General features: G+C 42.3%; 1 protein-coding gene across 1 annotated transcript in view; it reads left to right on the forward strand.

Annotated features, from left to right (window-relative positions):
• The window catches only part of LOC126278820 (translation initiation factor IF-2-like), a 329,625-nt gene that overhangs the window by 104,587 nt on the left and 209,472 nt on the right, over positions 1-15,566 (forward strand). Inside the window, exon 4 of the mRNA XM_049979094.1 lies at positions 113-154. Coding sequence (XP_049835051.1) covers positions 113-154 — 42 coding nt within the window. The remainder of the gene's footprint in view (positions 1-112; positions 155-15,566) is intronic.

Raw genomic sequence — 15,566 nt, forward strand, 5'->3', positions numbered from 1 at the left:
GTTACGGGAGTGTTTCCCAAGAAACAGTCGCGTAATAATTGGCTTTCTCTACTTATTCCTCAAAATACTGCGATTAACTAACATAGTAAAACTCTCTTCTTTTTTTTTGCAGGGTATGCGGACTTCAAGCAGGCAGTCGCTGGCATCAGCTCGAGTAAGTACCAGAGGTAGCATACGTGTACAACTACAAGAGCACTGTGAGTGGTAGGTAGTCTTGATCCAGGTAATGTTATATAATTATGTAATTCAGGTACATCACAATCGAGATCAGAATTAAATCTTCTCTTGTCACAGAGACAGGTACTTTGAATCTATTAATTCTTCTAGGGTTATATTATAATGTGAAATGGACTAATACTAGTATGTTACTAAATCAGTATGTTTCGTAAGTTTTAAAACGTTGATCATTATTCATTTACCTTGCTGCTCTTAGATCTCTTGTTTGGTTTGTAACCCATGTATTACTAATACGTAGGTAATATCATGGCATGGTGAGCTAAATGTGACCTATCTATACCATATGGAGAACTACCTATCCCGACAGGTTGAGTTATGGGAAACCTGACTGTTGTTACGTCGGAAGGAACCACGCGAGCTATTTGATTTTCTAATTATTCAATCCAATTGTCGCCAGATGCTTGAGTATCAATAATTAAAACAAAAATCAAGTAATATTTCCTATGGCCTGTCCGCCGATGGGAAGCTGTCTGTAATTGTAGAAGAAGATAAGCACCACTTCATCGGCATAGGAAAGCGACAGCATTCAGGTATATGTATGGCAGGTGCTTTCATTAATCTGTATTGAAATGTCGTAGGATCAATTAATTACTGAAATGATGTTCAAAAGAATTTCATTAACACACATTCATTTTATAAATATCTGTATATATGGAGAAAATTGAACATGGCAAACGCCATCATTCATACATGACATCAGAGACAATGAAGTTTCTGTTTCTGTCACATAATGTTGGTCCAAAAGGTACTGGAAAACATGGTGTAAAAGACGTGTTATTTCCAAAGATTGCGATTGAGTATAGTTGTATGATTTGTCAGGAATGATTACATCTTCCATGTCATTAAGAAGACGGCCATGTCATTAAGAAGACGGTACATGCACTACAGTTAACACAGGCACGGGAACAGTGAACAAGCAAGTCAATGGTCACTTAAAATTCACTGTAACAAAATGGTAAGCCCCAAGCGAGAAAGAATTTAAATGAAATCTTAAAAATCATGACTTAGGACGTGGGACAGTTCTAACTTGATCACAACGTGAGAGGTGGCATGAGCCCCCTCTCCTATTTCTATCTTACTCTGAGTAATTAGATTTTCCTCTCTAATTGCATGCTGTGAAAAGTCGCTGTTCCTTCACACGTGGACTTCCGACGCAGCGTCTCTCGTCACCGGGGTGGTCCGGTGACAGGCGGGCTCTGCTGATCTTGAAAGGGTTAAGCCGACGGGTGTGAGGGAGTCGAGTGAATGCTTTCCAGACGCCGACATTGTCATAAGAGCGGGAGTGACACGCCCACAAGGGTCTGATAGAGCGGCTGGGCTAGAGGTTCCGTTACTTCGCAGAAACTTAGTGAAAACCGTTTCTGGCGGGCTACCAGCGAGGCGTGGGAATGACTTGCGTTCCCAGGGAGTCTTGGTGGGCAAATTCCGGCGTTTTCTGCAAAATCATAACCGTGATTGGCTTGCCCAGGGAGTAGCTCCGCGACAAAGCAAAATCGGCGCAGAAATTGGCGCCAAGTATCTCCATTGGTGGGATAGTACTGCGTCGGCAATAGAGGGGAATTTACTGCCGGTTTTCGAGTTGCTGATTGGAACGTTTAACCACGGCCACCATCGTGGGGGTGGGAATGTTCTGTGTTCGGCTTGTACGGGTGCTCTTGAGGGAGTCGGCTCTCGGCTTTCGGTCAGAGTAGGTTACAAGAATGAGCTCTCGCTGCTGTGGACACCCTGCTTTCCATTGGCTGTCTAATATACTTTTATTTCATTGTAACTGTTTGACGAAGTTCCTGAAGTTTCGACTTCAACGTAACTTTCCGAGTACAGTTGGCAATTGAGCGTTCTGCGTACAAACAGCCTATGTTGTCCGTCTTGAGCAGTTTAGGCTGAAGTTGACTGTACCGGAGTTACTGTGTGACTTTTCTTGTTAAAATCACTCACTGAACCGTCAGTGATTGTGTAGCAAGCCTTCTTCGTCTCCCTCAGAGGCGCATTTGTGTTGCTAGGAAGTCTTTAGTCTGGAACAACCAGACCAGGAGAATTTGTTTCGTGCTATACTCACGACATTATCATCACCATGACGGGACGCGAAGCAACCAGCCATCGCCTCCGGTATGCCAGATCGTGTCATTGCAGTTAAGAAGACAGCTTGGTAATGTATGTCCGCAGCACCGGCAAATCAGGGAATTTTGCTAGGTGATAATCAGAGCTCAGCAGAGCGCGCCTGTTCGTTTTTTCTAACTTTGTTCTGTCTTGGGTGTTCAGTGTCTGAGTTATCACAACTGTTTTCTACCGCTCTATGAAGCAAAATGTTTTTCTTTTTCCTCTCTCTAGGACAACACTGTGCATACTCAACCACTCTCCAAAACAGGATCTACTCCTAACTGTTCGCTTCCCTAATTCTTCAGTGCACCAAACATAATTGCGTACAGAGCTCGTGCCAGGTAACCAGGTCTTGAAAAAGGAGAAAATTATTCACACGACTCCCCTCCTCTCATTTTGCCAGCGTCAGAACGAATTACGTCACATATTAGTGAGCAATGAGAGCTCTAGTATTGGCTTTAGCCTATGAAGTATGTGCGAATGCTCGTTTCTCCCCATACCATCCTGAATATATTCCGAAAAAGTCTTAATTCCTCCCACGGTTTTAGTATACACCCTTGGTTTCGCTGGGGAAGTATCTTCCGCTTCAGGTAGAAAGTTGTCGAACTTTCCCTGCCGGCGGTACGTTGTATATGGGCGTAAAATTGTCATTAGTCTCTTAACTGTCTTGTTGGGCTGCAGCCGGTGAGTCTATGAGGTACCTGTCTCCGTTCTTAATTAATTATCGTCCGCGGTGTGTACCACGTAGAAAACTCCCTGGCGAACCCCTGTCGAGAGCGAAAACTGATGCGCCGAGCTGTGGCTCTGTTGAATACTTCACCTGCGACTGAAGTGTCCACAAGAGACCTATAGAGCCAGCTTGCTGCGAAGGCTACTTGTGAAACTTCGGCCACAAGAACATTAGCTTATTTCAGTTAGAACCGACTTGCTTGTTTCTTGACATGTTGAAAGGAATATTAAACTGCCTGATTAGAATTAACAAAAGCATCTAATTACGATGGTGACAGCAATTGTTTCTACTCTATTCACACCTAACTTTTAAGCACTGCAAACCTATCTTAACTGCGTTTTGGCGAGAGCAGGCATATGTCTCAATAAAAGCGCATTTAGTGAGAAAGACGTCAGCGTCTTCCCATGTTCTTTTTAATAATTTACCTCTTCGTTGCTTTGTGTCAAGTTGTATTGGGAAGGAAATGAGCAGTGCGGACACAAATTATCGTTTATTTAACATTGTAGAACCTAAAATAAAAGAACAATGGCATACAGTGCTCTCCGAGAGGCTGGTAATACTTGCAAACTGTTGATATTTGCAAATAATTAGCATGTGTATTGTTGATTTATTTTTTTCCGTTGCCAGCAAAGCTGTTGTATGGCCATATGATCCCCCGTTACCTTACAGTGCCTCAAGGCGTCTCCATGACCCAGATGTCTTGTTTACCACCCAGCAGTGACAGTATGGTGTCGGAATGGGCGTAAGTCGACGTGCACCTGTGACAGGCCTGCCACTGTGTTATCTGCTCAGTAATGCCCATGCCAGACACTGGAAAGATGTATTCTTCTCGCCCGTCCGTTAACGGCAGAAGGGGTTATCCTTAAACTTCATACTGATCTCAGAACTCATGCACTGCCTTTTTTTATGACGTAGTATGTACGACTTTCGTCCTGCGGAGAGCTCATAAGCTCTCATTTTCACCATTCTTGTTTTTCGATTATATACAAAATGAGGTGCGTCGAATCGGCCTGAGACGTGCGCGTGCACAGTTCCGGCCCTTAATTATGTACTGTACTGGCTGAAAGGTTGTCGCTCGTCTTTACGAGTGTCCCAAGACAACTGCACTGCAACCCGCCATGAGTCATAGATCTTTCTTATACCCGAAGATTTCCGAATCGACCTCCTCGCATTACATCGTCAGGCGCCACGCTTCTATCTATGGCACGGCTGCTGGCGATGGTCATTGGTTTCCGTCACAAATGGGAGCGGATACCCGCCTTCCCTTTAGCGAGAGTGTGACGTCAGAAGGGGAGAGCGAGGAGGCTCGAGCCGTTGTGTTACCGGCTCCCAGCTGGACCACCCATGGCGTTCAGGGACGCAGACGGCTCATACCGAGGTCGCTCCAGGCCCACTTTTGGTTTCTCTCACAGCAGGAGAGAATAAAATCACTCTGCCTCGCCCAACTGCTTCGTTCCCTCCCCGTGCCCATCTTTAACATAAAAAAATCGTAATTACACACGCATAAAAACGCATAGTTCCTTAAACATTAATTCTCACTGATCAGCGTTATAAAATAATTGGGGCACAAATTCTGATTCACAGAAATCATTACTTATTTACATAGTAAACAAAGCCACAGCAATAATAACAAATCCCTATATATTTGTACAGTAAGTTGGAATACATCCATTATTTATTTTCGATAGAAGTTACATGTAATATCAGCACATATGAGCCTCTCGGATTCCATTCATAACTCACATGTCCCTGCAGTTATATTTTCGTTATCCCAAAACCATCTATACACTACAGCATGCATGTGTTATCGTAACTTGGTCACACCATTCAAACAATCAAATCATACAGTCACATTGCATTAATTATTGTGAGGCACGGTCAGACTTCGTTTACTTCCAACTAACCCGCCTGTGGGTAAGTACAACTCGTTACTCTTTGCACGAAGAACTTAACGGATAAACAAAACAGTGAACAAGAAAATATCGTCGTAGTAAAAATAAAACTAACTCCAGTATAACGAGTTTTTTGCGTGACCATCCTCCGCAGCAAGCACAAAAACATTAAAAAATAAATAAATAAAACCGCCTTTTCTTGATGCGCACTATTTTATTTCTCCAAGGCGCGTTTCGCCTTCTTCGGTTTAAGGCGTCATCACTTGAATCTAGAGCGATACAGTTTTGTTTTGATATGTGTTAGTAGTAGATTACAAAATTGTTCACGCTCATTTCTTATGCAAATCAGTGACTATTACAGTTCTTCGCGTTCTTGGTTGGCATCTGCGTTTCCTCTCGTCTGGTCACAAGCTGGAGGTCGCGCTACAGCTCTGTTTACGAAACATAAGCATGTTTTTATGTTCCGAACTTTTTTCTTCCCACTTTTCATCTTGTTTGTCCTTATTGTCGTGATGCAGTATCAGTCTTCTGCCACTAATTATACATATTTAGTCGAAAACTGTCTGTAATTAGTGAAAGAAAGTTGGTAGTGCACCACAACAACACGGAAAAGACGAAAAGCAAGAAAAGGATGTTTTTATTTACAAAACAAATAAACTGCAGTAAATACAAACTATGTTCTTTCAGTGGAATTCGACTCTCTCTTCATACGATAGTTCGTTTTATCAGTTGTCCATCATTTCCTCCTTTGAGACTGTTCATATCTTTTTGGTGCCATCTTTTATTATTCTCTTCATTTCGTTTTGTCATTGCTTTCCCTTCAGTTTCCTGCAACTCACAAATTCCTTTAGCATATATCCCTAAACTACAAAGCAAAAGAAAAACTTTCCGATACACACCTAATTCACACACTAACATTTCAAAAATGGTTTAAATGGCTCTGAGCACTATGGGACTTAACATCTGTGGTCATCAGTCCCCTAAGGACATCACACACATCCATGCCCGAGGCAGGATTCGAACCTGCGACTGTAGCAGTCAGTAACATTTCAAAAATAAGAAAATCTATACATACAGTATACTTCACTAACTAATCTAACTTGGACCTACCTTTTCCTTACGTATTTACATTCAATGCCCAAGGAAAATCCTTCCTCAGACTCACCGTTTCGGTCTATCAATGGAAGCTGACTGTTTTATACAGTGTCTCTCTCTACACACACACACACACACACACACACACACACACACACACGCACGCACGCACATTGACTGACATTTTCGATACCCGAATTTCTGTTTCAAGTTTTACTCCTGTTTCTGAAAAAGATTCTAATCACATTACTTACGGTTATCTGTATTTCCTATTACCACAAAACATCGAAGATGCTACTCCAGGTGGGTGTAAAATGAATGTGCGCAACAGAAAATAGTAAACGCCAAAATTTGGTCCTGTCTGACTACCCTCCTGAAGCAGATCTTAGGATCTCTTAATTCTATAAATTACAGTGTAAACATAAACGAATGATGCAGGCAACTAATCCTACTAAATAATAAACGTTGATCCTGCTTGTGTATTTGTTGGTTTCTGTGGGTCATTTAGAGACCTAACTCCGCGTGTTATCTGTGAGTGATTGAGAGACTGTTTCTGCTTTTCTGTTTCTTGTTTATACTTTCTTTCTGCTTTAAGTCATTTGCACCACCTATCACCTTCCTACAAACCTCTTTCCAGCTTTGATACTAGATTAGGAAGTCTGGCTCAATATGGGTTCGCCGGCCGATGTGGCCGTGTGGTTCTAGGCGCTTCAGTCTGGAACCAAGTGACCGCTACGGTCGCAGGTTCGAATCCTGCCTGGGGGCATGGACGTGTGTGATGTCCTTAGGCTAGTTTGGTTTAAGTAGTTCTAAGTTCTAGGGGACTGATGAGCTCAAATGTTAAGTCGCATAGTGCTCAGAGCCATTGAACCATTTTTCAATATGGGTTCCTCTCGTGGAACTGACAAAATTCATGATATAGGAGGAGCTTGTTATGCATACCGTTATCCACTTGTTATTTTGGGGCATTGCTATTGATATAGAACCTTTTCGAAATGATAGGTAAAGGTTTACACGATATCGTAGTGCCTGTGTTAATCTGATTACGAAACGAATTTGGGGGGAAAACCCATAAGTTGGCAATACTGCACGCAGTAGGTCGCACAGATGGCGATGATGACGGACTCCTCGCCAAACGACTCACCGCGCTTTTGTTCACTGCCAGGTCTCTGTAGACATTCTGCAAGCGCTTACGGACATTTTAGATGGTCTGGTTTTAGCCAAAAGAAACTCATTGACTGTTCTCTGCTTGGAACACACCTCCGCTACACAAGGCACTGAAGACCACAAATCCCTTGTACAGAATTACCCAGATGTTGTGGAATCAACCGCAGGCCAAACTTCGCAGTCAGACGAAGGGAGTGCAAATGAGCTGCCAGCGATATGCTGCCGTTGGGTGCTAAAATGATTCTGGTATAGCACTCTGCAATGCAGCAGTCTGCCGTAACAGTGGGCGGGTTTCCATATGCTGTGGCACAATAATGAACACGCACAGTCATGTACGTGACAAGGTACAGGCTCCCGTCACAATACAGCTGGCGAGAGCGGCTATAAATGCTCCCTGGTCAGCCGTTGGTTGCAGACAGAGTTGTAAAACTACCGCAGGCTACCGTGGACGATCTTAAGTAAGCGCAGACTACAGTAGCTATGGTCGTCAGCTAAGGTCATAACCACGTTACCTGTTCAATAGGTGTGTTGCGTTCTTACGGGGCATTATCTCATAACAACTGCTTTCTTTATATATGCGATAGATTCCCATAAAAACGGGTGCGGTGATCTGTCTACAAACTTAGTGAGGCTATATAAAGAGCCAGGTCACCTATGGAACGTTTTTCTTCAACATAGTTATCCTCATGCCTGTCAAGTAAAAATAAACAGCATTTATTGCCAAATTGAAATAGTTAACGTTCAATTCAGCTTTCATTTGAAAATTGTTGCTTTGTAATGTGAAACAGAAGGATGCTGTCGTAAAAATGAAGACAGCCGTACAGATTAACTACACAGCGACAAAAAAATGCAAGTTCCACAAAAGAGACAAAATAAAAAAATCCGTAAAACAAAAATATATCAAACACCGCTTCAATACTTCGACGGACTCATATAATAAATGTTTCTATTATCCATAAACAACTTTAGGATTTATCAGCAATAACTGAGAACTCTTGCCTTTGATTATGATGAAGAACTTCCTACTGAGTACAAAATAAGAACAGTTTTTTATGTTTGTGTATCTAAACTGTACTTGCATAGAAAAACGCCGAAGTTACGCGATCACCTGATTTTTATTACTTATAAAATGAAGTTTACATTCTGTAAGCATAAAATTTTCACAGTGGACTGACACTCGACGATGTGCGTTGAAACTATGTGTAAAACAAACAAAAAACAAAAAGAAGTCGTTGTCTCCCAGTTACTATCTTACATATTCAATTATGTTTCTTTCCCTATCAATGCTATCAATACTACCAGTAATCCTACCAAAGCTACGAACTGTAGTTATGGTAGAGCGCGACTCTAGCTGCAGGTAAAGACTCGCTTAGCTAAATTGAAGGTGACTCATTTCGGAAGTATTTGCCACAGAAGGTAAAGCAGTAAGACGAAAGATAGAGGGACACCTATAACGTAAATACGAATGTCGCAATTCACTGAGAAACTAGTTCCAGTTATTTCTATTCCTTTTATAACCTCCTTCCAAAATACGTGGAGTATAGCTATTAAATATTTACGAATAAGCGGAGACGTCCTATAAAGATAAAAATCTTTGAGCCTGATCAGCGTTGGATATCAGACCTTCTTTGTCTTTAGCAGATAAGCTCAACCAACGGAGCAACCCATCAGTGTCTTGCGCTGCTTCAGCAACCAGGACGTTTTAAATCTGTCTAGAAATTTTATTACACGTAACGAAATAATAAGAAGATTGAAATAGTAAAAGAATTCAAATATCTCGGAGAATGGATTAGTTGGAATGCTGGGGAAAGCAAAGCAATGGAATCCAGAAAAAATAAACTTGAATTGGCCTTCCAAATAACAAAAAATACACACAACAAAAAATCCCTTTCATGGGGGTCCAAAATTACACATTACAAGATAGTGATTAAGCCAGAAGCACTGTATGCAGCAGAAACACTTAACATGGATTTCAAAGGCCAAATGGATAACATGAGGTATTGTTGTTGTTGTCTTCAGTCCTGAGACTGGTTTGATGCAGCTCTCCATGCTACTCTATCCTGTGCAAGCTGCTTCATCTCCCAGTACCTACTGCAACCTACATCCTTCTGAATCTGCTTAGTGTATTCATCTCTTGGTCTCCCTCTACGATTTTTACCCTCCACGCTGCCCTCCAATGCTAAATTTGTGATCCCTTGATGCCTCAAAACATGTCCTACCAACCGATCCCTTCTTCTAGTCAAGTTGTGCCACAAACTTCTCTTCTCCCCAATCCTATTCAATACCTCCTCATTAGTTACGTGATCTACCCATCTAATCTTCAGCATTCTTCTGTAGCACCACATTTCGAAAGCTTCTATTCTCTTCTTGTCCAAACTAGTTATTGTCCATGTTTCACTTCCATACATGGCTACACTCCAAACAAATACTTTCATAAACGACTTCCTGATACATAAATCTATATTCGATGTTAACAAATTTCTCTTCTTGAGAAACGCTTTCCTTGCCATTGCCAGTCTACATTTTATATCCTCTCTACTTCGACCATCATCAGTTATTTTACTTCCTAAATAGCAAAACTCCTTTACTACTTTAAGTGTCTCATTTCCTAATCTAATTCCCTCAGCATCATTCGGCTTAATTCGACTACATTCCATTATCCTCGTTTTACTTTTGTTGATGTTCATCTTATATCCTCCTTTCAAGACACATTCCATTCCGTTCAACTGCTCTTCCAAGTCCTTTGCTGTCTCTGACAGAATTACAATGTCATCGGCGAACTTCAAAGTTTTTATTTCTTCTCCGTGGATTTTAATACCTACTCCGAATTTTCCTTTTGTTTCCTTTACTGCTTACTCAATATACAGATTGAATAACATCGGTGAGAGGCTGTCTCACTCCCTTCCCAACCACTGCTTCCCTTTCATGCCCCTCGACTCTTATTACTGCCATCTGGTTTCTGTACAAATCATAAATAGCCTTTCGCTCCCTGTATTTTACCCCTGCCACCTTTAGAATTTGAAAAAGGGTATTCCAGTCAACATTGTCAAAAGCTTTCTCTAAGTCTACAAATGCTAGAAACGTAGGTTTGCCTTTTCTTAATCTTTCTTCTAAGATAAGTCGTAACGTCAGTATTGCCTCACGTGTTCCAACATTTCGACGGAATCCAAACTGATCCTCCCCGAGGTCTGCATCTACCAGTTTTTCCATTCGTCTGTAAAGAATTCGCGTTAGTATTTTGCAGCCGTGGCTTATTAAACTGATAGTTCGGTAATTTTCACATCTGTCAGCACCTGCTTTCTTTGGGATTGGAATTATTATATTCTTCTTGAAGTCTGAGAGTATTTCGCCTGTCTCATACATCTTGCTCACCAGCTGGTAGAGTTTTGTCATGACTGGCTCTCCCAAGGCCGTCAGTAGTTCTAATGGAATGTTGTCTACTCCGGGGGCCTTGTTTCGACTCAGGTCTTTCAGTGCTCTGTCAAACTCTTCATGCAGTATCGTATCTCCCATTTCGTCTTCATCTACATCCTCTTCTATTTCCATAACATTGTCCTCAAGTACATCGCCCTTGTATAAGCCTTCTATATACTCCTTCCACCTTTCTGCCTTCCCTTCTTTGCTTAGAACTGGGCTGCCATCTGAGCTCTTGATATTCATACACGTGGTTCTCTTCTCTCCAAAGGTCTCTCTAATTTTCCTGTAGGCAGTATCTATCTTACCCCTAGTGAGATAAGCTTCTACATCCTTACATTTGTCCTCTAGCCATCCCTGTTTAGCCATTTTGCACTTCCTGTCGATCTCATTTTTGAGACGTTTGTATTCCTTTTTGCCTGCTTCATTTACTGCATTTTTATATTTTCTCCTTTCATCAATTAAATTCAATATTTCTTCTGTTACCCAAGGATTTCTAACAGCCCTCGTCTTTTTACCTACTTTATCCTCTGCTGCCTTCACTACTACATCCCTCAGAGCTACCCATTCTTCTTCTACTGTATTTCTTTCCCCTATTCCTGTCAATTGTTCCCTTATGCTCTCTCTGAAACTCTATACAACCTCTGGTTCTTTCACTTTATCAAGGTCCCATCTCCTTAATTTCTCACATTTTTGCATTTTCTTCAGTTTTAATCTACAGGTCATAACCAATAGATTGTGGTCAGAGTCCACATCTGCCCCTGGAAATGTCTTACAACTTAAAACCTGGTTCCTAAATCTCTGTCTTACCATTATGTAATCTATCTGATACCTTTTAGTATCTCCAGGGTTCTTCCACGTATACAACCTTCTTTCATGATTCTTAAACCAAGTGTTAGCTATGATCAAGTTGTGCTCTGTGCAAAATTCTACTAGGCGGCTTCCTCTTTCATTTCTTAGCCCCAATCCATATTCACCTACTATGTTTCCTTCTCTCCGTTTTCCTACACTCGAATTCCAGTCACCCATTACTATTAAATTTTCGTCTCCCTTCACTATCTGAATAATTTCTTTTATTTCATCGCACATTTCTTCAATTTCTTCATCATCTGCAGAGCTAGTTGGCATATAAACTTGTACTACTGTAGTAGGTGTGGGCTTCGTATCTATCTTGGCCACAATAATGCGTTCACTATGCTGTTTGTAGTAGCTTACCCGCATTCCTATTTTCCTATTCATTATTAAACCTACTCCTGCATTACCCCTATTTGATTTTGTGTTTATAACCCTGTAGTCACCTGACCAGAAGTCTTGTTCCTCCTGCCACCGAACCTCACTAATTCCCACTATATCTAACTTTAACCTATCCATTTCCCTTTTTAAATTTTCTAACCTACCTGCCCGATTAAGGGATCTGACATTCCACGCTCCGATCCGTAGAATGCCAGTTTTCTTTCTCCTGATAACGACATCCTCCTGAGTAGTCCCCGCCCGGAGATCCGAATGGGGGACTATTTTACCTCCGGAATATTTTACCCAAGAGGATGCCATCATCATTTAATCATACAGTAAAGCTGCATGTCCTCGGGAAAAATTACGGCTGTAGTTTCCCCTTGCTTTCAGCCGTTCACAGTACCAGCACAGCAAGGCCGTTTTGGTTAATGTTGCAAGGCCAGATCAGTCAATCATCCAGACTGTTGCCCCTGCAACTACTAAAAAGGCTGCTGCCCCTCTTCAGGAACCACACGTTTGTCTGGCCTCTCAACAGATACCCCTCCGTTGTGGTTGCACCTACGGTACGGCCATCTGTATCGCTGAGGCACGTAAGCCTCCCCACCAACGGCAAGGTCCATGGTCCATGGGGGGAAAGAAAAATTTTAAGAAAAATCATTGGGCCAAAATTTCAAGACAATAAGATTATATACATAAAAAATGAAACTCTCTACAAGAAAATTGAAAAACTTTCAGATTCTATGCGAAAAAGGAGAATAAATTTTTATGGTCATCTTCTCAGAATGAATTCCAACAGATTAACTAAACAAATCTTTGACTTCTTCCGTAAACGAAAAACGAAGCCCAACTGGTTTAAAGAAACTGAGAAAGACCTAGTGGAATCAAAGATTTCAGAAAATTCACTTATTGATCGAAGTGCTAAATTAATTACTAAAGATGAAAACATAAGGTTCCAAGACAAATCCACACAAAAGTCCAAGCCCTTCATCTCGGAAGAAGAAAGGAGAAGAAGATCAGAAAGAATGAAGAAATACTGGGCCCTAAAAAAAGAACAACGCACAAAGAAATGATTGATCCAGCGTACCCCAAAGAGGGTGAAACGAAAGAAGAAGAAGAAGAAATAATAAGCAACCGCTTGCATAAAAGAAATTTAATTTCTTTACAGGTTTCGGGCACTTGCTTCCTTTCTTCAGAACTTGTTGTTTCGCTTCTTTATACTATTTTTGTAGCGACACTATGAACCACATAACCACGGCATTTTGCGTATACCTCATATTGTTGACATTCGAAAATAATGTGATGCGTATAACCTTCTGAAGAACAGCACAAACTGTGGAACTGGTTGCTTATGATTTCGTTACATGCACCTACTTTTGCTAAGGATGGATAAAATACCAGTTTTACTACACTCTGTCGTCAGGCCACGAGTGGTCTACCGGGAGCATCCGACCGCCGTGTCATCCTCAGCGACGGATGCGGATAGGAGGGGCGTGGGGTCAGCACACCGCTCTCCCACTCGTTATGATGATATTCTTGACCGAAGCCGAAACTATTCGGTCGAGTAGCTCCTCATTTGGCATCACGAGGCTGAGTGCACCGCAAAAAATGGCAACAGCGCATGGTCGCCCGGATGGCGCTTAATTTCGGTGATTTCACGGGAACCGGTGTAACTACTGCTGAAAGGGCGTTGCCAGTTTTATTACAGCTGAAAACAATTCTCCCTAAGAGCGTTCAGTAAGTAATGCAACACTTTTCTTTCCCTCTGCAAGTTTTAGTAGAAAAAAGGTGGAATTCGTTTGTTCGATATCGTAGAATATTCCCGCTTCATCTCCTGTGGTGCCCCTATAGTTGTACGAAGTTCCGATAGGTGCCGGCGCTATATGCAGCCTTCAAAATGGCGTCTGCAGCAGAGATGCGTTCCTAGCAGACAGCTGTCATTTAGTTTCTTTTGGTGGAAAACCAGAACATTGCAGACATTGACAAGCGCTTGCAGAATGTCTACGGAGTCTTGGCGGTCAAGAAAAGCATGGTGAGTCATCGGGAGAGGTGCCTGTCATCATTGCAACAAGGTCGTGCAGACGTGTGCACCTCCCGCGTGTCGCCAGCTGCACACAGCTTTGACTCCTGTAATGTTGGAACGTGCGGACACTCTCATTCGAGGTGACTGACGGATGCAAACCAACATCTCCATCTTCACGACAACACAAGGCCTAACACAAATCTGCGCAACCGACAGGAGCTCAAAAAACTTCATTGGGGCGTTCTTCGTCATCCGCCCTACAGGGCAGACCCCACACCTTCTGACTTCCATCTGTTTGGCCCAATAACGGATGCACTCTGCGGAAAGCATTACGTGAATGATGAGGAGGTTATTGATGCACCAATACGGCGGCTCCAACATCGACCAGTAGAATAGTACAATTCGAGCATACAGGCCCTGCCAGTAAGGTGGTGTAAGGTCGTCGCATTGAATGGAGACTATGTTGAAAAATAGATTTTTGTTGCCAGAAGAGTGGGAAATAACATGGTGTATTGGAATCATGAATGAAACTAAGCCCACAGCGGTGGCGGAGTGGTTCTAGGCGCTTCAGTACGGAACCGCGCGACTGCTACGGTCGCAGATTCGAATCCTGCCTCGGGCATGCATGTGTGCGATGTCCTTAGGTTAGTTAGGTTTAAGTAGTTCTAAGTTCTAGGGGACTGATGACCTCAGATGTTAAGTCTCATTGTGCTCAGAGCCATTTTTGAAATGGAACTAACTTTCTTTCAGAAAAAAATGTGTTGCATTACTTACTGAACGCCCCTCGTAACACTGCCTGCTCTATCTCAAGTTGTCAGCCAGATCAAAGACAAATTTCCGTTCAAGATAAGTTGCAGTTCGTGTTCAGAGTTTGTATTTGAGCAACGCCTGCCTCTGTAGCACGAAGACCGAACCCATCTCCGCTATCGATTCCAATTTTCTCGCGAGCTTTCCTGCTTAGGCTGCTGGAATGAGGAATGAGGCGCCATTACCCCGTCTGTGCGCGGATATTGCCCTTTCGAGCAGGTCTACAGCAGCATAATGCCTGTTTCTAGGCTGGTCGACAAGTGCCGAAATTCCCGAATATGATATGACTAACTCTCTTTGTTACGCGCTTTCTCGTGTCAATGCTTAGGTGTGTATTATATTCGACTTTGTTAGACAATGTTATTTATTTGACACCGATATTTAGAGCCATTTAGAAAGTGAAATACACTGACGGAAAAAACATTGCAAAATAAAAAAAATAATGAAATTTCATCAGTACATTTGTCTAGGGAAGATATTTAAGTAATTAACACTGCAAGGGCACGGGTTAATGTAAGCACGAGGTAAGCCACTGCAAAACCGAAATGGTGGTACATTAATAGCCGGTGTAGCCGCCAGAACGTTGAATGCAAACATGCAAAAGTGCATGCGTTGTGTTGGACAGGTGCCGGAGTCGGTTTTGGAATGGAGCTACAGGCCTGTTCCATTTAGTCCATAAAAGGACGGTTAACGCTAGTTGTGGATGGCATTAGAGTTGTCGTTCAGTTATAGCCTACATGTGTTCGACTGGAGACAGACCTGGTGAACGACCAGGCCAAGGCAATAGGTCGACACTTTATAGAGCAAATTCGGTTACAACAGCGGTATACGGGCGAACGTTATCCTGTTGGAAAACACCCTTTGGAATGCTGTT

The sequence above is a fragment of the Schistocerca gregaria genome, chromosome 6 (genome assembly GCF_023897955.1).
Source record: "Schistocerca gregaria isolate iqSchGreg1 chromosome 6, iqSchGreg1.2, whole genome shotgun sequence".
Classification (NCBI taxonomy): Eukaryota; Metazoa; Arthropoda; class Insecta; order Orthoptera; family Acrididae; genus Schistocerca; species Schistocerca gregaria.